The sequence below is a fragment of the Lemur catta genome, chromosome 4 (genome assembly GCF_020740605.2).
Source record: "Lemur catta isolate mLemCat1 chromosome 4, mLemCat1.pri, whole genome shotgun sequence".
NCBI lineage: Eukaryota > Metazoa > Chordata > Mammalia > Primates > Lemuridae > Lemur > Lemur catta.
In genome coordinates this window covers 95,004,872-95,029,365 of record NC_059131.1, presented here as the reverse complement: position 1 = coordinate 95,029,365, position 24,494 = coordinate 95,004,872, and the positions used below count along the sequence as shown (strand labels likewise).

Here is a 24,494-nt window from a genome sequence, read left to right as displayed (position 1 = left end):
GTTACACATGAGTCGGGCTGTAACACACCAAAAGGCTGTCTATATCGGCATTTTAACTCCTTTAGAAAATAATGATTCGTTCTGAATAAACCTAGCCTTATAATTTGTACATGTATTTGCTCAGTCTGTAAAAGCTATGTGCAAAATTTGATCTCAATCTGCAGGAAACAATTAATTTACTAATTGGTAACATTTTTTAAAAAAAAAGAATTGTCCTGAAAAACATTTGCACAAAATCAAGCCACAAAATAATATCACTGTTGTTTTTTTACTCAGCCTGAATGTGTTAATAATGTCCTATATGTCTATATGATACTTTGAAGAGTTCGAATTCAGCATAAATTAGCAATGGGAAATGGTATGTTGCTAACAAGCTCCCTTTCTTTTGAAGATTTGGCATATGAAATGTTATGATTATGAAAGAAAATGTGTAATTGGTCAGAACCAGAGGAGATGAATAGAAAAGATCCATCTTGCAGCTGAAAGTCGTCTGATTAAGAATCACAGATAGGAATTATACAGTTAGAAGAGTTGTGTCGTAGCTCATTTTCTTAAGAATGTGTAATTAATGGCTTCTTGAGAATTTAAGCAGGTGTCATACGTTGATTTAAATGTCCTTTTCTTGAGAAATCTATTAATTCATCAACATAATGTAGCAAATGAGGAGATACAGAAAGCCAGACCCCTAATTAACAAGCCAAGGATCCATCCATAACTCCTTTCTTGATTCTTGATTCTTGTTTCATTTTCTTTTTTGTGTAACTCATGGTTCACATCATTTCATCTTCTCTATTAGTGATCTTTTCTTGTCACTTCTTTATGATTTAGTAGGACTCTGCTTCAGGTTAAACAGAGAGAAGATGGCTAGTGTTTCTGTTTGTTTTTGCGGCTTAATTGCAAATGATTAAGCCTCTCATTCTGCCCACTCCTTACAAGTTGCTCTTCCTCAAGGAATGGTGCCTCGTCTTCCATTCTCTTTCTGCGTCTTCTGGGAGGGGACTGGGATCTCTCCCCCACCCTCTTGGTTTCAGCTGCCCTCCACACACTGCTGATGCTCAGACCCTTATCTGTGGCTGAAATTTTTCTTACAAATCTCCATCTTCAATCGTGACATACTACAAAGGGAACACATCTCCTCTGGCACCATCGTCCATTCTAGGAACTGGGGAGTCACCTTTGGTCCCCCATCATCCTATTGATTCACAGCCCCCAACGGCTCTCCATGCCCAATTTCTCTCTTCCCCCATCCCACCCCTGCCGCCACGGCCTAGAATCATCGTTCATCTTCTCTCCCCTGAGCGGCTGCAGCAGCCTCCTCCTACGGGCTGGATTGTGTCGCCTCAAGATTCACGTTGAGGTTCCCATCTGCAGTATCTCAGAATGTGACCATCCTTGTAAACAAGATCTTCAGAGAGGTGATTAAGTTAAAATGAGGCCGTTAGGGTGGGGCCCTAATCCAGTAGGATTGGTGTCCTTATAAGAAGAGGAGATTAGGACACAGACAACGCAGAGGGAGGACCACGTGAGGATGCAGATAGCCATGGAGAGGTCTTAGAAGAAACCAACCCTGCCAACACCTTGATCTTGAACTTCCAGTCTCCCAGATTGTGAGAAAATAAGTTACCCAGGCTGTGGAACTTGGTTAAGGCAACCCCAGCAGACTGAGACCCACCCTGATGGGTTGTTCTGTCACCAGTCTTGTCCCTTCACATTCTCTTCTCACTGGGCCGCTGACATGGGCTGCACGTCAGAGTCCCCGGGGGCTTCCAGAGTGTCTCTGCACAGGCTTCACCGCAGAGGGTCTTACAGAAGTGATGTGGGGTGGGGCCCAGGCACACGTGTGTAACATGTGGACATGTGTATATGTGTACGTGTGCATTTTAAAAGCTCCTCAGAGGACTGGAACATGCAGCCAGGGTTGGGAAGTGCCCACCCAGAAGAATAAGTCTAGCTCAGCCCGTGCCATGTGGGGCGCTCCTTGATCTGGTTTCTTTCTCCACGCCCACTCCCCTTTCCCCACTGACTCCAACTTAACTCGTGTTCAGATGTCACCTCCTCTGGAAGCCTCCCTGGATCTCTGCTTGCTGTGCCATGATAACACCTGGGCACGCCCCTGTCATTGCTCCTGTGCTGGGAGCTGTGTGCAGGCTCACGGAGCTGGCGCCCCAGTAGACTGAGCTCCCTCGGTGACCCCAGGGCTCAGCGCTGTGCTTGACATGCGGCCAGCGCTTGGCGTTCACCGAGGGGGTGATGACAGGATGTGAGTGCAGAGCTCACCCAGGGAGGAACACAAAGGGACTGCAGTGTCCTGTTGGCACTGGTGCTTTGCAAGGAGACCAGTGTCTCATCCTGGCGGCAGGTGCCCAGAGCACTCGCCTTCAGACTCTGTGGCTCTCGCATTCACCACCGCTTTCGTATGTGACAGCCCACATTTGGGGACTCTTGGATATTTGCTTCTGTCTCCCTACTGTTACAGCTGATATTTCCCCGTTCCTGTGTTTAAATCTCTACAGTGTTAAATTTCAGCCAAAAAAACCCACACACCCCTACTGGGAGCCAAGCATTAGAGCTGGTTTTGAACGCTCCGAGAGGCCGGTCCCTCCGGGCGCTCCTGACGGCCTGCAGGGAGTTAGTGGTGGCAGGTGGTTTAGGTGTGGCCCGGGAACCACTGCTCCCCTGGCCAGGCCTGCTCCCCGGTTGCCAGGGGTGCCGGCGGAAGGTTGTGTTTCACGACTTCAGGGAAGGCAGATGCTTCTGGAAAATGTGGGGCCGCTGACAGCCTTCGCTCCCCAGCTCGTAAATTAGAGTTTTGTTGTTTTTTTTTTATTCCTTCCATTCTCTTTCCCCCTTCCTTTTCCCCCTTCTTCTTTCTTTTCTTCCTTTCCTCTCTCTCCTCCCTCCTCTCTCTCTCTCCCTCCTTCTTCTCCTCTCTTCCCTTGTCCCTTTTTCTTTCCTTCTCTTCCTTCCTCTCTCTCTTTTTTTTTTTTTTTTTTGAGACAGGGTCCCACTTTGTTGCCCTGGCTAGAGTGAGTGCCGTGGTGTCAGCCTAGCTCACAGCAACCTCAAACTCCTGGGCTTCAGCGATCCTCCTGCCTCAGCCTCCCGAGTAGCTGGGACTACAGGCATGCGCCACCATGCCCGGCTAATTTTTTCTATATATATATTTTAGTTGGCCAGATAATTTCTTTCTATTTTTTTAGTAGAGACGGGGTCTCGCTCTTGCTAAGGCTGGTCTCGAACTCCTGACCTCGAGCGATCCACCCGCCTCGGCCTCCCAGAGTGCTAGGATTACAGGCGTGAGCCACCGCGCCCGGCCTCTTCTCTCTCTTTTTTCTCTTTCCTTTCTCTCACTTTCTCTCTTCCTTTCTCTGTCTCCACTTCCCTCTTCACCCTCCCCACTCTCCCCTTTCTTGACGTCAGCGACACGGACAGTGGACCTGACAGGACGCCGCCCTTGGCAGGTGCAGGCTGAGCGGCGGGAAGGGAGTGTCTTGTCTCAGGGACGGGGCAGGGGGGCCTTCTCTGGGGCTCGGTCCAGGGTGACCTGAGGACTGCAGTGGCTCCAGGCATTGGGCTCTGGCGACCTAACCAGCAGGTTTTATTCCTGCTTCTGAGCTGCTCATTCTAGAGATGTCGATTTCGTAAAATGGCAACAAGAACTCCCCGGAAGCCATGGAGGATCCCAAAACTAGTCAGTCTGGGACTCTCTGTTCCTGCCAGCATCCCCCTGGCTCTGTCCCCACCCCCCAACTTACCCCCAATGTTTCTTCTCTATCCCATAGTTTCTCCTGGCTTTTCCTGGTCACAAAATGTGTGTGAGTGAATGAACAGTTGCACAGCTGTTTTTAAAGGTCATTCCTTCTGCAGATGTCTTTGTAGGTGGTCTGCTTTCACAGTGTGGTGCCAGTTGCTACTGTGGTGACCCCAGAACTATGGAGAAGCAACCCCTGGGTATAGCAGGCAGCGTGGTGCGGGTCCCAGGCCCGCCGTTCACTGCATGTGAAATCCTGACGAATTCCGCTCACCGCTCTGCCCAGTCTCTCCCCTGTGAAGTGGGCGCCATGACGGTTGCACCTCACATGGTTGTTAAGCAGAAATAAGTCAATCCACACGCTGAGCAGCGCCCGGCATGCAGTATGAGCTCTCTAAAATGTTTCTGGCCCCAACACTCCCTCCCTAAATTCTATTTTTTCCTATTTTCTGAAGCATAAAATTTTCTTAGGTACATCTTCATCCCCACAACATAAGGCTTTGAGCTGTATAAAACCGCAAATACTCAAAGGGCTAATGTTCTAAGCTGCTATCAGCTTTTTACACTTTAGAATGAATTAAGGCCCTAAAAAAAAATTCTGAGTTGCCATTACTGAAAGCGTGCCATAATCCAGGCACTCTGCTAAGCTCTTTCATAAACAATCTCATTTAATCATGCAACACTATGAGGCCAACATTATCCTCATTTTACAGATGAGGCAACTGAGACTCAGAGAAGCTAATGAACTTGCTCAAAGTCACACAGTAACTGAGTAGTGGAGCCTAGATTTGAACTTAGGTTTTTCTAACTCTATGCATTGTAGAAAATAATGGCTAATAGGTTGAGTGCTTTTGGTGTAGCCAGTACCCTGCTAAACACCATTTTATAAATGCAGAAACTTAGTCTCAGATAAATAAAGTAACTGGCTCAAAGCACACAGGTAGTTCGTGGTGAGTTAGAATTTAAGTCCCCAGGATCTGATATGAAAAGTTGTGCTCCTCATGGCCCCACCCGTCTGTGAAGCTAAATGGCCCCACCCAGGGGAGTGGGACAGGGCTAGGTCAGCGGACAGATACAAAAGACAAATGTGTTCCTTCTTCACAATTTTGCACTGGTCCCCTGGGAACAGGATCTCTGCCAAGACCCCCCGACAGCACTGTTAGCTGGAATGTGTTATGGAGGATGGCGGTAGTGAAACAGTCACCTCACCAGCTGCTTCCTCCCAGACGCGTGAGTCCCTCACGGGATGGTAAGGCTGTCTGAGGAGTGGGGGCCCCACAACCACCTGGCCTGGACTTGACTCCTAAATTTGAAGAACTCAGTGTCTGACCCTGGGCAAGTTACTTAACCTCTCTGTGCCTCAGTTTCCACATATGTGAAATGGGGATATGGATGGTGACTGTCTTGTTAGATTACAGAGATTTGATGAGTCGATGTGAGTAAAGCAATCAGAACGATGCCTGGCACACCACACATGATGGTTGTTGTATGTGTTATATAACAAGAATATACTAATAATACATACATTATCTCTGCCAGAGAGGGGCAGAAAGATGAAAGAGTGTAAGTCCCTGCAGGGTGGGTACTGTGTCTCCATGTGTCATGTCTTTCATTCAAGTTCCATGACAAGGAGAAGGAGGAAGAAACAAAACAAGGAGAAGAAGAAAAACAATCAGAACCCAAAACACCCACACTCGCTAGCTGCGCAGAAACCCTCCAGCTGAGAATTCCTTATCAGGGCAGCTCAAGCTTCGGCCGAATTCCAGACTCGCAGCAGAACAGAGTCCCTGGAGTTTGAGCTGACACACCGGCTCACGGGGCGCCCTCCGTACACGCTGGCCACACGCTTGGCAAAGAGCAGACCAGACAGAGGGCTTGTGCCCAGACTGGATTCCAGCGCCTTCCTATTAGAGGCCAGTGTTTTGTAGGGGCCCCGGAGAGCTGTCTTTGGAGTCAAGCCAACCTGGCTTCCAGGGCCAGCTCCATAATTTGACTCTGAGTCCATGGTTTTACCTTCTGAGTCTCAGTTTCTTTGCCTATAAATTGGGGGCAGTGATACCTGGGCCTCAGCTTTGTTGTGAGGATTAAATGAAAAAATATTTGTTAAGCACTCGGCACAGAGTTGGTTTCAATAAAAGGTAGTGACCATCATTATTCTAATTGGTGCTATTGGCTTGGTGGCCTCCCTGGGTTAGATGTCCAGTAGGGAAGGCTACCTGCTGGGTTCTGGGCCTGGCACTGTCCCCAGGTCTCAGCCCCCTAATGCCCCTGAAAGGGATTCCTGGCTCCCCACGGCCATGGTGGAGGTGACAGCTGAGAGACCTTCCAAGGAACGGGCTGCAGACTGGAGTTCCTGACTCTCTGTACCCTTATCAAACTAACAGTCGGGAGGGAAATCAGCCCTGGCTCCTGGTTCTCTGAGGCTTCTTCCCCAAACTAGTCCACATCCGATTTTGTCACCATCTGCCTGTGGCGTGCTGTGGGCACGGGAAGTCCCCTCCAGTATCCCCTCATGGCACCGTTAAATAGATTTCATTATGCATAAGGCGAGACCGTGAAACAACGGGACCAGATTTTTTAATAAACAGCAAAAATTTAGACATCAAAATGAATCTTATTTTCTTCAAAGGAGCCAGATACCTGGGAGGCTGTGTGCAAATTCTAAACATTTTGTTAAACTTTCTCTTTGGATTCATCTTCAGAGCCTCTAGCACATTCTTTCTCGCATCCTCAGAGTTAACATGCCCTCTTCTTTTCAGGGTAGATTTAATTTTTGGAAACAGCCAAGAGATATTTGAAGCTAAGCCTGTGAAATAAAAGGGGTTAGCCATGCAGGATGGTAATACTTTAGGATCAAAAATAAGGTTATACTTAGAAAATATTGATTTACCTTTTTTGATGCTGCATGTGTATAATCTGGTTTTGAAATCACTGGCACAAAGTGGACTTTTGAACAAGCTTGAGCAATAGAAGGAGAAGTGGAAATAATTTTGGCTTCCCAAGGCAAATACTTTGATGTGAACAAACACCCATTTAGATGTAAGAGATGTGATATATTCATTTAAAATGAGTTTGATCTTTAGTTATTGTAGGCACACCTCATATTTCAACTACTTGTATAGTTTTTTCATGAGCAATTGCTGGTTTAAGAATAAGGTCATGTCTTTTGCATGCTCATATTATTCATTTGGATATTTCCTTCCTTCCTTCCTTCCTTCCTACCTTCCTTCCTAGGCTTATGTTGAAACAATTAGACTAAAGGATGACGAAATACTCAAGGTACAAACCAAAGAAGATGGAGACATCTTTATGTGGTTGAAGCACGAAGCTACCCGAGGCAATGCAGCAGCTCAGGTAAAAGCAATCTGCTGTCTTGGAGATTCTATCAGCTAAGAGAGACCAGGTTGTACCGTGGTAACAAAACATCCCAAACTTCAGTGGCTAAAAACGACGTCATTCTGCTTCTTGTTCACATGGCATGTCCAATAGGGGTTGGCAGGGGGCCCTGCTGTCACAGTCCCTTAGGAGCCCAAGCTGACAGAGGCTTCCAGAACCATCCCAGTATGGCCACAGCCATGGCACATTACAGGCTGGCTCTTAACACTTCAGTGGCACAAGTCACTTCTCACATTTCATTGGCCAAAGCAAGTCACATGGCCATTCTTGACTTCAAGTGGGCCAGAATGTAGTCCTGCCACTCACCCAGAAGGAGAGAGAGCTGCAGTGTTTATGTGCAGCCCTAAAGATTACCATCATGTATTTCAGTGCATGCATCAGAGAGAAAAACAAGAAGCATCGTGCGGTACAGGAGAAATTAGATGAGCATTGAGAAGATGGCCCTGAATTCAGCTAGGAAAACAATAGAAAATCATTGCTGGTGTGTTAGGTCACAAGGATCAACCTTGTCTTTTGAACATCTCTTGTCTTTTGGATGGACTGTTAAGAGGTGCAAGAAAGGGCAGGAGGCTGGGAAGACGTCCTCTCTCTGCTTCCTGGCTTTGAGTTCACTACGAAGAAAAGCCCTTGATGGGAGCCTGCTAAGGCTGATTGCACTGGGAGGAAGCCTCCTTCCCAAAGGATAGGTTTTGCTTTTGCTCAGTGCTCCCAGTGAGCCCAGCAGCGTTGGGAAGACCCTCTGTCTGGGGCTGCTAAGCGGGCAGAAGACCAGAGATGGAAAAGGGAAGGAAAAGAGAAAAGAGCCATAGGCATTAACCAGCAAACAATTCAGAGGCTCTTTTGTAACCAGTCTCTCACCCCACTGCAGACATTGTCCTTGCATTTCAGGAGATACTTTGCTGGGAGTTGTAAGTATTTGAGGGGGAAAGGGGAAGAGAAAGAGATGAGAGGAGAAGCAGGAAGAAGGAAAGGCAATAAGGTGCACATATGAGGCCAGAATGTTAATGCACGTTGCCCCGGTCCCATCCCTGGGCACCTGCCCCCAGCCTGCAGACTTTCCAGTGCAGGAAGGAATTCTAGTTCGTAGTTCTGGAAATGCCAATGCCAGAGCCATTTCCTAGGTGCTCTAGGAGCCTGCATTAACTTTCCTAACAATGGGCACGTCTTCCTTCCCTCATTCAGCAAATCTTTGCTGAGAAGCTTCTATGAGCTTCTCTTGAGCTCTGCTGGTGGGGGCCAAGGGGATGGGGGCAAAGAGAACACCTTGGGGGTCCTACACCTCAGGAGCCCCCAGCCTCCAGTCTGAAGGTGGAGCCAGCCATGTCGACAAATGAGGAGACAGGAGATTAGTGCTATAGAAGGGTGCCCTAATGACCCAGGTGTGCAGAGACCACGCTGATCACTGGGCCAAAAAGATGGGCAATAGCACCCAAAGGAGTGGGCAGTGGGGGAGGGGAGAGAGTTTTGATTGTTGACCAAGCTCCATGCAGCTCTGGCCCTGGGTGCAGTAGATACACACACGCACACACAGACACAGACACACACACACACACACACACACACACACACACACATAAACACATGTGGATTGTTTCCATCTTGTCTTAAGGGTTTGCATTTACACAAGTCCGTGTTCAGAGCTCTGGCCGCCATTTGGAAGATAAAATGTGTGTCTAGCGAATCCTTCTTTCTTAATATAAAACATGTAAACTAGGTTTGTCCTCCCACCTTCGAAAGTCCTATATTAAGCATTACGCAGGAAAGTCACTGTTCTCAACTGCTGTTGTTTTTAAGCAACGACTGGCCCAGATGCTGTTTTGGGGGCAGCAAGGTGTGGCCAAGAATCCGGAAGCCGCGATCGAGTGGTACGCCAAGGGTGCCCTGGAGACCGAGGATCCCGCGTTAATATACGACTATGCCATTGTGCTGTTCAAGGTAAGGATCACTTAATTTGTACTGAATTATGCAATTCTTATCGGGCGCGCCAAGCAGTTTCCTGTGGGCGTGCAGGCAAACAGAGCCGGCAGTTGAAGAAGCTCAGTGTATGCTGCTGTCACTCCTGATGGAAAGGGATAGTGGTGGGAAAGGCAGCGTCACAAGCAGATCTCTGTTCTCATTTTTAATCATTAGCCTTATGTTTGGCACCTGGATTCTCTTTGCTTTTGCAAGAACTGTGGCCTCCTGGAGGAGACACCCATATTTTAGGGATTGGCACGCGGCCGCCAGTCCCCACAGGTGCTGCGAGTTTGCCACCCGCATTGTTCTCCTTGAATTACAGCCTAAACACAGAGTGTGATCCGGCTGGATCCCAACAGTCCTGCTGATGAAAATAAAGATCTTGGGTGTAAGCCAACAGGAGAGGGGTGGGAAGAGCCTAGGACATGAGGACGGGCATTAAAGTCCCACCTCTGTACCTGTTGTGTATGTCCCTGGAGTCATCTGATCTCGTGGGATGATGGTAACGACCACAGACCTAGCGAGACAGTATAACCAGTGGGCTGTGGGAACTGTGCAGTGCTGTGTGCCCTGCACAAAATAAGTAATGGTTCACACTGGTTGAGCCCTTGCTACCTGCTTCACACGGGTTAACGCATTTCGTCCTCACACCAGCTTATGAAGTGGGTACCTTAGTGGATTGCGATTGCTGTTTATATATTAATATATAGAAACAAAGGCACAGAGAGGGTTTGTGACTTGCCCAGGGTCTCCCAACTGGGACATTTTCGACCCAGGTCTGGGATCCAGGCAGTCTGGCCTCACAGTCTGTGCTCTTCATCCCCAAACGCAGACACCAATTCATCAACCTCGGGAAAGTAAAAAGCTGGGGCTTTGGTGAGGAAACTCTTGGACCTTATGTTCATGCCCAAAGAAAGCAGCTGCCTGCCCCCCAAAAGCGAGTGTCTTCCAACAAGGACACGTATGCACATGGCCAGGCCTAGCTCCAGAGCACAGCTGTGGCCACTCACTCACTGCAACCATGACTTTTGCTACGTTTCTAACCCTCTCTACCGTGCCAAAGCCTGAAAACCTATTGGTTGTTATGGTTTCCACATTGAGAGCCCAGACGTCTCTTTCCAGTTGCCAAGCCAGCATAGGAATTGTTTGAGCCTTACCCACATGCCAGGGCACTGGTGTGTTTGGTCAACAGGCACCATGCAGGGCTGACCAGTGCCAGACCCCGTGCTGGATGGAGGGCATAGGGACGCCTGAGCCACGTCCCTGACCTCTGGGGGCTTGTACACTGGAAGGGACGACAGAGGACAGGGTCAATAGAAGCAGAGGGGCGGCACCTGTCCTCCAAGGTTGGGGCTGGTCACTGTCCAAAATGTGGAGAAGATAAAGGCACAAATCAGGCATTATTTCTGCCCACTGGGATCTTGCAATCTAGGGGGAGAGGCAAACACATTACTAAATGACTGTGGAAGTGACATGTTTCCCCAGCATCTGATTTCCCACACCCTAAAGTTTTTAGGGGGTTCCTGTGTTCTAGCTAAGCTATTTCTGGGTGGGATGAAGCAGGCCCTTGATCAAGCATCTCAGGGAAGATTTTCACCTCTGGCTGGAAGGTCTCCCCAGGGTTATTCCATGTGAAAGTTCCCCGTGTGGAAATGGGCTTTCCATATGTAAAGAACAGCAAATGCACTTGGCTGTGTGGGGCTCCTGGCTTGTTGTGTGCGAAGACTGTCCCAGGCTGGTGGCTGTGATTTGTTCCAGGCAGTCCAGTCCGTGCCATCCTGCATCCACATAAGGATGAAGCTTTGGCTTTGACGGCAGCAATTGCCCCCCCATCAATTCATTCAGTGGATAATCACTGAGTACTTGCTGTGTACTTACCTGTGTACTAGGACTTTACGTTTCTCTCATTTAACAACTTCCAGTGCTGCTCGGATTCATGTATAGTGCAAGTCTTTGTGCGAGAAGTTATCCCCTTGTGATTAAACAGCAGGTACCCTGGACACATCCCTACTCTAGAAGTCATGGCATCTGGGTTGTAGTTGCAGCTCTAACTGTGAAGCTTTGGATAATCCAACCCCACTGGGCCCCAGTTTTACTCCTTCAAAACAAAGAAGTTGGAGAAGATAAACTTTGAGTTCAACCAGGTTCTAACGGTTTCTGATTCTGGTGTTTCTGATGCTTTTCTGGAAGTCCAAAGAAACTGTCTCATTCCTCATCCCATTATTCCAAGTATCCTTCTATGCCCTTCCCTCTTTCATCTCCCTCTTTAATTAAATGAAGTAATGATGCACTTCTGAAAAATATTTTCATCCTCCACTTAGCTTCAGCTCATGGGTTTTATTAACTAGGTAAGTTAAAGTCTAGTAAAAACTTGATGTGTATAATTTTAACCTTTGGTTGGATTCACAGTTTTATTTGGGGTCATGAAAAATAGCGAGTCAAGCCCATACTGCGTGTTTCCCATACCTAGCGAGGAGGTTATGAGCTGAAACATACGGGAGGAAACAGAGTATGGTGTTACGAGCTTGGATTCTGGGGCCCACCTGCCCGGATTCCAATCCTGATTTCACTCCCCACTCATTGTGTGACCCTGGGCCAGTTTCTCCGATGGGAATAACAGCAGCACCTCGGGTGGGCTGATGTGACGATTAGATGTACTAGACAGCGCTTGGCCCACGTTCAGTAACGCAGGAATGTTAACTAGTGCTGTCTCCATTTATCATCCAGCTAAGCACTTAAATAGAGTTAATAGCTCTGTTTGTTGCAAAACCCTCTCATATTCATGTCACGTGCAATCCTGTCAACCTCTGTGTCTGAGTCCAGGAGGACCCTATGTGGCACGTGGGAGGTGGGCAGCATTGGGAATTCTAAGTGAGTTTGGAAGCAGCTGCGGTTTTCAGCTGGCTCCCCTCGTCTGTGTCAAGCGAGACCCCAGGGACCCCCTTGCACCCCACCCTCAGACCCACCACTTCCCCACAGGGTCCTCCAGACATCTCAGCGTGGGCTGCAGAGTTCCTGTCTTGTAACAAGAGCCCCACAGCCCATGTTGGCTCTGCGGTGGAAATACCTTCTGGAAGAATATTCATCTTGCTGGAAGAACCTTGTTAGTTTTCTGTTAGTTGCATCTGAGGCCACCGATTCCTCTGGGTTCTGTCTCCTGCATGGCAGGTCCTCCAGCTGGCTCTGAAGCCACGATGTTCCACCCTGGGGACCCCAGGCAGGACCGAGGAAGGCTGCAAGCGATAGCCTAATAACTCTGGACTTTCCAACACACATAAACTGCTTTCTGGCTGGCCAATTAGATAATCCCTAGAGGACAGCATCCAGGATGACTAAACTCATTTAACCTGATTCCTGGCTTCTCCCAACAGCACCTGTGGGTTGGCGGGAATGCAATTCACGCGGTGGTGGCTGCTAAACTGGGAGGTGGAGGTTTGTTACCTCTGTTCTGCAAATACAAGCAAAATAATAACATGACGATGATGGTGGTGATGTAATACCTGCGTATAGATCTTTAATATTGGGTTTAAATGGAGAAGTTTAGGGTTTTGTTCTTAAATACTTCATATCAAACTCGGATGTATCTGTGTGATGCTGTTGAGTGTGCTCTGGGTTTATTTTCTTCATAATCATTGCAGTTTATCAATGTTTAGGGTCAAGGAGTGAAAAAGAACAGACGGCTTGCCTTAGAGCTGATGAAGAAAGCAGCTTCCAAGGTAACGCACGCACATTGTCGAGGGAAACAGTTCTGCCACCCACCCACACGCTCACACGTCTAAAAGAGGAAAGGGCCGGCCTCTTCCTACAAAGCCCAAGGTGGAAACGGGGTGAGGTGGGCAAATTAGTCACTTTTGAGTTACAATCCATGCAGAAACTTGCCACAATGGGGGCAGCAAAATTCAAAAGCTGAATTCACCTTCCAGTCAATAGAATTCAGGCTGATTTTGTTTGAAGGCTAAAATTATAATCAGGAGCTGCCCCGATAACGAGCAGCCGGGCTCCTGGAGACTGAATGGGTATAAATGCCATTGAATTAGGAAAACCAGAAGCCTAATTCCTTTGAAGGTTAACCCTGTCATGTCCAATTCCCATTTGCTTCTTGTGCTTTGATAACTGGGCTGTTTATCAAGTTTATTGCCAGGTTTAGGAGTTATTTTGCTTTTGTCATTATTTACACTTCAGTGGTGTCTTCAAGTCAGCTCGTTTCTGTACGGTGCTACAGAATAGAGGTTGTAATGTCGCTTGGTGGTGAGGACACACACACACACACATGTGCCCAGTGCATGCACACCCACACGCACACTCACGTGTGCGTGCATACAGAGGGGCAAATAAACGGATTTGTAGAAACCTCTACGACTCTACACCTTGATGAGGCATTTTATAGCCCTTTTGGCTCTTGGATGGGCTCTGTTTCTAAGGCTGCTAGTATTTGCCGGAACAATGAAGACTACGAAAGTGACCGTGCTGATTTTTCTTCCCCATTCTTTTTTCCTTGAGTAGCTCAGAGTGTCTCGTTCTCTAGAGCAGGAAGTCAGAGCATGGAGTAAGAGACCCAAGCAGCCTTTCCTCCATCTGTGTGCTGTCCAGAGGGCACACGACCCGGGAAGAGGGCACCCCCTGATGTTCACACCAACTCCTGATCTCAACACAAATTATAGGGCAGAAGTAGAAAAGCAGCTTCATGGCAGTCATTGAGGGTGTTGGTTCCAGTGCACCCTAAAAAGTGGGGCAGTGAGGGGGTTTCCTGGCTGGTCTGAAATTTACATCTCTTCTCCTAGTGGTGAAGTGATGTCTACTGTGCTGTATTTTGAACGAGTTTTAGCAGAGCTTAGAGAAGTATTGGGAAACGCAGTTTTATGGTCTGGAGTAGTCATGTCCTTAAAAGTGTTTATGGGATTCTCGATACTCACTCAGCAAGGCCTTATTAAGTCCCCACTCCTGGTTGGGCGCTGTGGCAAAGAGTGCACATAATTTGATTTTTGGAACTAGCCAAAGGGCACACAGAGGCAGATCTGTCGATCGAGCTGGGTAAATATCAGGACAAAGCATGAGCATTCATCAGTAAGATAGGATTCCTTGTGAGTCTCCTGAACTGGGACCCGATGCAATTCCTAGAGGAGTTTCGAAAATGTTTTGAGCAGTGACAGATGCATCTAATAAAGCTGTGGCCTCCTGAGCTACACAAAGCCCATCTTGCTGTGTAGCTTCTGTGGGCTTGTCCCCAAGATGGTTCTTGCCACTCCAGTATGGCCTGGTCTATTACCTCGTTAAAGTGCATCCTGCAGTACTTAGTGGAAGCTTACCTTGGAAGCTGAAAAAAGTCATGGAAAAATGCTTCCATGACTGGATCCATGGCACTGACATTTCCACACGTGGCACTCCAAGGTCAGGGGTTCAGGAAGTCTGCAGATGTGAGCCCTACTCTCCCTCCTGAGGGTTAGGATTTGGATTCCACTTTGTTTTGCATCATTCAAAGAGTGGCTGTTGTTCATTTGTCAGCTATTTATTGAGTGCCTAGTCTGTGATTGGGATACAAAACCAAGATCCCAGCCTCCATGGAGCTTGTATTCTAACGAGCTTTGCTGGTTTCTCACTCCAGGTCATTCTGGCACCTGGGTTACAACGTGCAGACTAGAAGTTTAGCCTTCTGGGAGCCATTGCAGGCTGGGAGGGCTGCAGGCTGGACTCTGAGCATCTATTGTTATGAGACACCAGAGACACCACCCATTCCTCACTGGTGATAGGGAAGGCTAAAGAGAGTTGGTTGCCCACTTAGACTCTGACTTAACAAATTTACAGAGGCAAGGACACTGTTTGCCCCTCAAACCCTCTTTTCCCCTGCTTGTTCATGGCCTCGTGCGGGTGTGGCAGGAAGTGAGGAATGAGAGTGCTGTAGGCCTCGGTGTGCACACAGGTGTCTCACGGCTGGGCAGGAGGCTCTGTCAGGACCACTCACACGCCTACAGGACTCTTGAGCTTTTAACAAGCAGACTCGAGGCTGTCATACGATGCAAGTGGGAGCATCTGGGCAAAGCAGACAGCAGTACCTGCAGGATGAATGCAGCCAGAACAGGAGGCTGGAGGCCAGATGGACATGGATGGGCCCTTCTCTGGTACCAGTTCCAGATTTAGACGCAGCTCTGAAGCCCTCCCTCCTTCTGCACCACCACCCTCCCCTTCTGCTTCTGCCTCTACCAGACTCTATATCCCTTGTTGGAACTGGGGTGCTCAGCAGACACAGAGCACCTGTGCTTTGCAAGTAGGATGTGGTGGCTGCTTCGCTCAGAGTGCATGTCGGTGTTCAGGGCAGAGGAATCAAAAGATGGGCAGGCGGGTCATCTAGAAACTGTCGCAGCCAGGGCAAGTTTCAGGCCTCAGCCAAGTGCTCATAATTTTAAGGGCACTGCTGATATCTCAGGGTGATAGGATGCCTTTCGTAGACAGGGGTGGGACATAGGAGCCCACAGGAGCCGAACAGTGATTTGGGGCCAGGAGCACCGTTGAGCTGGAGGCAGAAATCCCTGCAGCAGCCTGTGAGACTCACCTGGGAAGATGCTGAGGCGGGCTCATGTTTCCCAGCACTTAGCTTTTCTTTAATGCCATCTGCCCCAAAATAGAGAAAGGGAAGGTTTTATTCAGACTCAGGTAGAATGGGTCCATAACAATTGCTTCCAAATCTCTTTAGATTTCATTAAAAAAATTAATTTCTTCCTTATTCTAAAATTCAGGGATTGCATCAAGCAGTCAATGGCTTGGGATGGTATTACCACAAATTCAAGAAAAATTATGCCAAAGCAGCAAAGTACTGGTTAAAAGCAGAAGATATGGGGAACCCAGATGCATCGTACAATCTTGGAGTCCTGTATTTGGATGGCGTTTTCCCAGGAGTTCCTGGCAGGAATCAAGTGAGTTGGACTTGAGGCAGCTCTGCAGGAGGGCAGCCACTCAAGGGTGCACTGTGTGCCCAGCCTGGGCCAGGCACTGTGGGGGCTAAAGACACCACCCAGACACAGTCCCTGCCTTCACAGAGCTCAGCGGGTCCAGTTAGGAAGACAAGATAGTGCAGAACAAAGGGTGGCATTTAACCAAGTGCCAAGTGTGTGGTCAATGGCATGACCCAAACACTTCTGGAGATGGGGGGTGGTGGGAAAGCAGTCAGGAAGGCTTCATGGGGGAGGGGGCTCGAACAGAGAGGAGGAACGGGAGATGATACAAGGGGGGATGAGCGTGAGATGGTGCAGAGATTGATCTTCCTAGAAGCAAAGAGAGCTGAGTCCAAATAAGGTTGCTTGGTGTGAGACCAGATTTAATAATAATGAAAACAACAGTGGCAATCTTCAGTGTTTTCTGAACGCTTCCTCTGTGCCAAGCACTGGGCAAAACATCTTCCATGTGCAGTCTTATGTAATCCTGCCTCCCCTCTGAACTAGCCACTGTGGTTATGTCCATTTTGGAGACTAGGTGGCTGAGGCCCTGAGAGTTTAAGTAACTTTGAGCCATACACTCAGTGGAGTCAGGACCTGGCCCCAGTGTGAAATGTAAGCCCTGTTTATGAATAGCAACATTGATGATGATAATAATAACCCGAGCTCATTGCATTCAACCAAATCTAGGGAACACCCACCCGATGCCAGGTGCTCCTCTGGGCCCTGGGGATATAGCAGGGTCCCTGCTCTTATGAAGCTTTCATTCCCATGGAAGGGAAAGACAATAAATAAATATACAATGTAAGGGAGAGTGGAGGACAGCTATTATGGGGAGAAATAAAACAGGAGAGGGAAGGCAGGGTGGAGATTAGGGGATGTTGTTACACAAGGGACATCAGGGAAGGCCTCTCTGAGAAGATGACCTTGTACAGACTCCTAAAGGAGTCTTGCAGATATCTGGGAGCAGAACATTCCAGAGGGAGGGAAAATATCCAGAGCAAAAACCCCAAGAAGGAAGCAGGCTGGGCATGCTAGAGGAACAGCAGAGAGGCCGGCACAGCAGCAGCAGAAAGCAGGAGAGGTGGGGAGGGCGGGAGATAAGGCCAGGGAGGTAGCTGACAAGGTCAGTGTGAGACTCAGCTTCTGCTCTGGGGGAGATGGAAACCGCTGGACAGTCTTGAGCAGGGCAGCGATGGATCCTAGCAGAGACTAACGGAAGGGAGGCATGGGTGGGAGTCAGGATGGGGGGCTCCTGCTTTGGATCCAAGTGAGAGAGGATGGTGAGTGAGACCAGGGCAGGAGCAGTGGCAGGGCTGAGATGTGATTGGATCCGACAGGTATTTGAAAGGTCGCGACAGAATTTGCTGATGGATTGGATGTGGAGTGTGAGCGATGTCAGGGATGACTCCAGGGTGTTCAGCATTTAAGGTGGAAGAATGGAGGTGGCATTTATTAGGAGGGACAAGACTGTGGCAGCAGCAGATTTGAGTGTGGGGTCGGGGAGGGGGGGATTGGAAGATTATTCTTTGTTAAGCACTGTGCTAAATCTCAAGAATGTGTTATCTCATTTAATCCTCACAACAACCCTTTACTAACAGAAGCCACATTTTTCAGTTGAAGGCAAGAGGTTTGGAGAGATTAACTAACATGCCCAGGGCCACACAGCTAGTAAGGAGGGGGACTGGAATTTGAACTCAAGTCTGTCTGACTTCAAACCCATGCTTTTAAAAACCATAGTTAACTGCCTGAGAAAAATAACAGTAATCAGTGGAAGTGTATGCATTTAAGTATTTGTTCTTACTCTTTCCCTCTTCCTCTCTGATGACACAGGAGGCTGTATATTTCTCTGCATTGCAAATGTCTGGTAACCCTCCCACACATCTGGGAGTGTGGATTTTTTATTGTCAAATTCTAATTCTCACCTTCCTACTGGAAATGCAATTTTTACGCATGAGTTTGAAGAAAGTATTAAGCGAGGTTAAGAAAGCAAATGCCTGGATTTTCACCTGGTGTGACTTCTGATAAAGTCTTCTATCCAGCCTGCAGGGGTTATGTGAGGATCAAATGAGATGGCAATGGTATTCATAGTGACACGTTGTCTCATTTATTGGGTAAACTTAATCAACAGAATAGCTGAGGCGAGGTCATACATCCCAGAGGTTGGCTTCTGTGATTGGGTTTCTTCCCAGTACTGTTGCTTACCCTGGTTTTTTTTTTTTTTTTTTTTTAAAGCTATCAGAAGTTCCAGGCCTGTGATCATAGCAGGCTTTAAGTCTCACACTACCTTGTCTCTGGTGAAACCAGCCCAGTCAGGAGGACTCAATGTTTTGTTCATCTCTCTTTACAGACGTTAGCTGGTGAATATTTCCATAAGGCTGCGCAAGGCGGACACATGGAAGGGACCTTATGGTGTTCTCTCTACTATATCACAGGCAACCTGGAGACATTCCCTAGAGATCCCGAGAAAGCTGTTGTGTAAGAATCTGTCGAATGTTGCATGTGCAGGGAAAGCTGTAGCCCATATTCACTGTGCCTGAGCATTTCTTAAATTGAGTTTTTATTTTTATCAGTTATTCATGCATGTAGTTTAAAAAGCCAAATCATTTGACAAAGCAAAAATTAAAAAATATTTGGCAAGAAAAAACCAGAAAAACTCTGCCTGCTCCACCCCACCCCACCTCCAGACTCTATTTCCTACTCCCTAGAATAAATCACTTTTAACCTTTTAGTTAATTTCTTTTTTATTTGCCTGTCGCTAAATAACATGCTTATGCCACTGTTTCTTGGTATTGTCATCATAAGCATTGTCTACTGGTGTCCCACTGTGAAAGGTGAAGATGTTGTTCTCTTTCACTCTGCCACCTCCTGCTACTCCACACATTCTTACGTCCTGCCCTCTTTCATCTTCCTAGTAAGTGTATCACTTTGTTTAGATTAGGATCGGGGTTTACATTCTTATGACCATGTAAATTCTATTCACAGCTGAGCCATGTAGTATACTATGATTACTTTTTCTTTCTTGCACAACTTCTTCTTTTCTATGAGATACTGGTTACTTTTTATTGCTGTTTATTTGCTTAGCTCTCTATATACTTATCGTTTGCTATGTACTTCATCTCCAAATTCTCCTCCAGGTGTCTAAATTTCTTCTCAGTATGTCCAGACCTGTCTAGGTATTCTATTAATTTAATCTTCTTGGCAACATCTATCCTGGAGTCTTTGTTCAGGACAGTGCTGTCATCCTGAGATGAACTTTGTCATCATCGTAGGGGGTTCCCTTTCCCTCTCTCTCTTTGTTTTTTGGTTCTCCTCTTTGCTGGGCCCCTTTCTTTCTCCTTCTTGGTCTGAGCCTATATTTTGGTAGAGCGCATCCTACGGTAACTTTCTGAAGAATGAATGGTGAAGAGGAGGCACATTTCTGAGGTTCAGCATATCTGAAAATGTTTTACAAGGGTTGTCAAACTATGGCCCATAGATGAAATGTGGTCTGGTGCCTGTTTTGCATGGTTCCAAGGGCTAAGAATGCTTTTCACATTTTTAAAGGGTCATAAAACAGGCAAAGAGGAATGTGCAACACAAAGCTTAAAATATTTACTCTCTTGTTCTTTATAGAAAAAAAGTTTGCCAACTTCTGCAAACCAATAGCCTGACTCTCCAAAAGGTTGTTTTTCTTTTTTCATAACTTTTATTTCAAAATATTAGGGATACAAGTGTTCTTGTTACATGGATGAATTGTATAATACTGAAGTCAGGGCTTTCAGTTTATCCATCACCAGAACAGTATACATTGTACCTGATAAGTAAGATTTTTTTCCCTCACTCCCCTCCCACTCTCTCCCCTTCTTAGTTTCCAATGTCCTTTACGCCACTTTATGACCATGTGTACCCATCATTTAGCTCCCACTTATTAGTGAGAACATGTGATGTCTGTTTTTCCATTCCTGACATATTTCACTTAGGACAATATTCTCCAGTTCCATCCAAGTTGCTGCAAATGACATTATTTCATTCCTTTTTACGGCTGAATCGTACTCCATGGGATATGTATACCACGTTTTCTTTATCCACTTATCAATTGATGGGCACTTAGATTGATTCCACATCTTTGCAACTGTGAATTGTGCTGCAATAAACATTTGGGTACAGGTGTCTTTTTGATATAATGAATTCTTTTCCTTTGAGTAGATACCCAGCAGTGGGATTGCTGGATGAAATGCTAAGTCTTCTTTTAGTTCTTTGAGGAATCTCCATACTGTTTTCCATAGAGGTACTAATTTACAGTCCCACCAACAGTGTATAAGCATTCCTTTTTCACTACATCCAACCCAACATCTATTGTTTTTTGATTTTTTAAATAATGGCCATTCTGATAGGGTTAAGACGGTATCTATCTCCTTGTGGTTTTAATTTGCATGTCCCTGATGATTAGTGATGTTGAGCATTTTTTCATATGTCTGTTGGCCATTTGTATATATTCTTTTGAAAAAATTCTGTTCATGCCTTTTGCCTACTTTTTAATGGGGTTATTTGTTTTTTTCTTGCTGATTTGTTTAGGTTTTTTATAGGTTCTGGATATTAGCCCTTTGTCAGATGTATAGACTGTGAATATTTTCTCCCATTCTGTAGGTTGTCTGTTTACTCTGTTGAATGTTTCCTTTGGTGTGCATAAATTTTTAATTTAATTGTGTCCCATTTATTTTTGGTATTGCTATATTTGTCTTTGAGGTCTTAGTCATAAATTCTTTGCCTAGGCTAATATCTAGAAGAGTTTTTCCTATGGTTTTTTCCAGAATTTTTATGGTTTCAGGTCTTACATTTAGGTTTTTAATCCATCTTGAGTTCATTTTTGTATATGGCAAGAGATAGGAATACTGTTTCATTCTTCTGCATGTGGCTATCCAATTTTCCCAGCATCATTCATTGAATAGGGCATCCTTTCCTCAGTGTATGTTTTTGTCTGCTTTGTCAAAAACCAGTTAGTCATAGCTATATGGTTTTATTTCTGGGTTCTCTATTCTATTCCATTAATCTATGTCTCTACCTTTATACCAGTACTGTGCTGTTTTGGTTACTGTAGCCTTGTATCATTTGAAGTCAGGTAATGTGGTGCCTCTAGATTTGAACTTTGTGCTTAAGACTGCTTTGGTTATTTGGGCTCTTTTTTGGTTCCATATGAAGTTTAGGATTATTTTTCCTAGATCTGTGAAAAATGACATTGGTATTTTGATGGGAATTACATTGAATCTGTAAATCAGTTTGGGTAGCATGGACATTTTAACAATGTTGATTCTTCCAATCCATGAGCAAGGGAATTTTTTTATTTGTTTGCATCAGCTATGATTTCTTTCATAAGTGTTTTATAATTCTCCCTGTAGAGATCTTTCATTTCCTTAGTTAAGTATATTCCTAGATATTTTATTTTCTTTGCAGCTATGCTTCTGATTTGTGTGCATTTATTTTATAACCTGAGACTTTGCTGAATTTATTTATCAATTCTAGTACGCTTTTGGTGGAGTCTTTAGGGTTTTCTAGACACAAGATCATATCATTGGCAAACAGGGATAATTTGACCTCCTCTTTCCCAGTTTGGGTGCACTTTATTTCTTTCTCTTGCCTGATTACTCTGGGTAGGACATCCAGTATTATGTTGAATAGAAGTGGTGACAGTGGGCACCCTTGTCTTGTTCCAGTACTTACGGGGAATGCTGTCATCTTTTCTCCATTCAGTATGATGTTGGCTGTGTGTTTGTCATATACGGCTTTTATAATTTTGAGGTATGTTCTTTCTATGCCTAGTTTATTGAGAGTTTTCATCATGAAGGGATCCTGGATTTTATCAAATGCTTCTTCTGCATCTATTGAGATGATCATATGGTCTTTGTTTTTACTTCTATTTAGGTGGTGAATCACATACATTGATTTGTGTATGTTGAACCATCCTTGCATCCCTGAGATGAAGCACACTTGATCGTGGTGGATTATCTTTTTGATGTGCTATTGAATTCAGTTTGCTAGTATTTTCTTGAGGATTTTTGCATCTGTATTCATAAGGGATATTGGTCTGTAGTTTTCCTTTTTTTGTTGTGTCTTTTCGTGGCTTTGGTATCAAAGTGATACTGGCTTCATAGAATGAGTTAGGGAGGGTTCTCTCCTTCTCAATGTTGTGGAACAGTTTCAGTAGAATGAGTGCCAGTTCTTTATAAGTCTGGTAGAATTCAGCTGTGAATCCATCTGGTCCAGGGCTTTTTTTTTTTTTTTTTTTTTTTTTGTTTTGAAAATTTTTTTTTACTGTTTCAGTCTCACTACTTGTTATTGGTCAATTTAGGATTTCTATTTCTTCCTGATTCAGGCTTATGAGGTTGTGTGTTTCCAAGACTTTATCCATTTCCTCCAGGTTTTCTAGTTTGTGTGCATAGAGGTTTTCATAGTAGTCACAGATAATATTTTGTATTTCTGTGGTTTTAGTTGTAATGTCTCCTTTTTCATTTCTGCTTGAGCTTATTTGAGTTCTTTCCCCTTTGTTTTTGGTTAATCTAGCTAGTGCTCTATCGATTTTGTATATCTTCTCAAGGAAACAACTTTTTGTTTCATTGATTCTTTGTATTGTTTTTCTGGTTTCCATTTTGTTTAGTTTTGCTCTGAGCTTTGTTATTTCTTTCCTTCTGCTAGCTTTAGGTTTGGTTTATTCTTCTTTTTCTAGTTCCTTAAGGTGTGACATCAGGTTGGTAATTTGTGATCTTTCTGAGTTTTTGATGTAAGCATTTAAGGCTATGAACTTTCGCCTTAGCACTGCTTTTTGTCTATCCCATAGATTTTTGGAAGCTTGTGTCACCTTTGTCATTTAATTTGGAATTTTTTAAAATTTCCATCTTGATTTCATCAATAACCCAAGGATCATTGAGCAGCAGATTGTTTAATTTCCGTCTGTTTGTGTAATTTTGACAATTTCTTTTGGAATTGATTTCTAGTTTTATTCCACTGTGTTCTGAGAAAATGTATGGTATGATTTCAATTTTTCTAAATTTGCTGAGACTTGTTTTGTGGCCTAACATATGATCTATCTTGAAAAATGTGATGAGAAGAATGTGTATATTCTTCAATTTGGGGGTAGAGTGTTCTGTAAATGTCTGTTAGGTCCATTAGTTGTAGAGTCCCATTGAATTCCAGTGTTTTTTTGTTAATCTTCTGCCTCAATGATCTGTTTAGTTCTGTTAGTGGAGTGTCAAAGTCCCCAGCCATTATGTTGCTATTTATTTCTTTCCTTAGATCTAGTAGAATTTGCTTTATGAATCTGGGAGCTGCTGTAATAGGTGCATATATATTTAGGATTGTTATATCTTCTTGTTGAATCGATCCCTTTATCATTATATAATGACCAGCTTTGTCTTTTTTTTTTAACATTGTTGATTTAAAGTCTACTTTATCTGATGTGAGAATAGCTACTCCTGCTTGCTTTTGGTTTCCATTTACATGGAATATTTTTTCTACCCTTTTACCTTGAGTCTATGAGAATCTTTGCTAGTTAAATGGGTTTCTTGGAGATGGTATATATTTGGGTTGTGTTTTTTAATCCATTCAGCCAATCTACATCTTTTAAAGGGGGCATTAAGACCGTTTACGTTCAATGTTAGTATTGATATGTGAGATACTGTTCTGGCCATCATTTTGATTGTTACCTAGTTGCTTTGTTCTCTTCCTTGTGTTACTGTTCTATAAGAGCTGTGAGTTTTAACTTTTGGGTATTTTTACACTGGTAGATATTAATTATTCTTTTCCATGTATAGAACACTTTTAAGCATTTTTGTAGGGAAGGTCTAGTGGTGACAAATTCCCTTAGTGTGTACTTATCTGGGAAAGATTTTATTTCTCCTTCATTTATTAAACAGTTTTATAGGATATGAAATTCTTGGCTGGTAGTTATTCTGGTTAAGGAGGCCAAAGATAGGACCCCATTCTTTTTTGGCTTATAAAGTTTCTTTTGAGAAGTCTGCTTTTAGTCTGATGGGTTTTCCCTTGTAAGTTACTTGATGTTTTCACCTCATGGCTCAGAGGAGTTCCTCCTTCATGTTGACTTTGGCCCATGTGATGACTGTATGTGTTGGTGATGCCGTTTTTGCAATGAATCTCCCAGGTGTTTGTTGAGCTTCTTGTATCTGGATGTCTAAATCTCTAGCAAGACCAGAGAATTTTTCCTCAATTATTCCCTCTAATAGGTTTTCCAGGCCTTTTGCTTTTTCTTCTTCATCCTCAGGGATACCTGTGATTCTTATATTTGGCCATTTTAAATAATCCCATATTTCTTGTATACTTCATTCCTCTTGACTCTTTGTTCTTTATTTTTCACTGACTGGCTTAATTCAACAGAGTTGTCTTCAGGCTCTGAAATTCTTTCTTCTGCTTGGTCTAGTCTATTCTTAAAACTTTCCAATGTGTTTTATATTTCCCTAAATGAATTTTTTACT

At 45.0% G+C, this 24,494-nt stretch overlaps 1 protein-coding gene across 3 annotated transcripts in view; it reads left to right on the top strand.

The window, feature by feature from the left end:
* SEL1L3 (SEL1L family member 3) overlaps positions 1–24,494 on the top strand; it is a 105,885-nt gene that overhangs the window by 54,259 nt on the left and 27,132 nt on the right. For all 3 annotated transcript variants that reach the window (XM_045550469.1, XM_045550471.1, XM_045550472.1), the window contains exons 12-16: positions 6,986–7,105; positions 8,942–9,082; positions 12,757–12,819; positions 15,835–16,011; positions 18,380–18,507. In XM_045550469.1, coding sequence (XP_045406425.1) covers positions 6,986–7,105; positions 8,942–9,082; positions 12,757–12,819; positions 15,835–16,011; positions 18,380–18,507 — 629 coding nt within the window. The remainder of the gene's footprint in view (positions 1–6,985; positions 7,106–8,941; positions 9,083–12,756; positions 12,820–15,834; positions 16,012–18,379; positions 18,508–24,494) is intronic.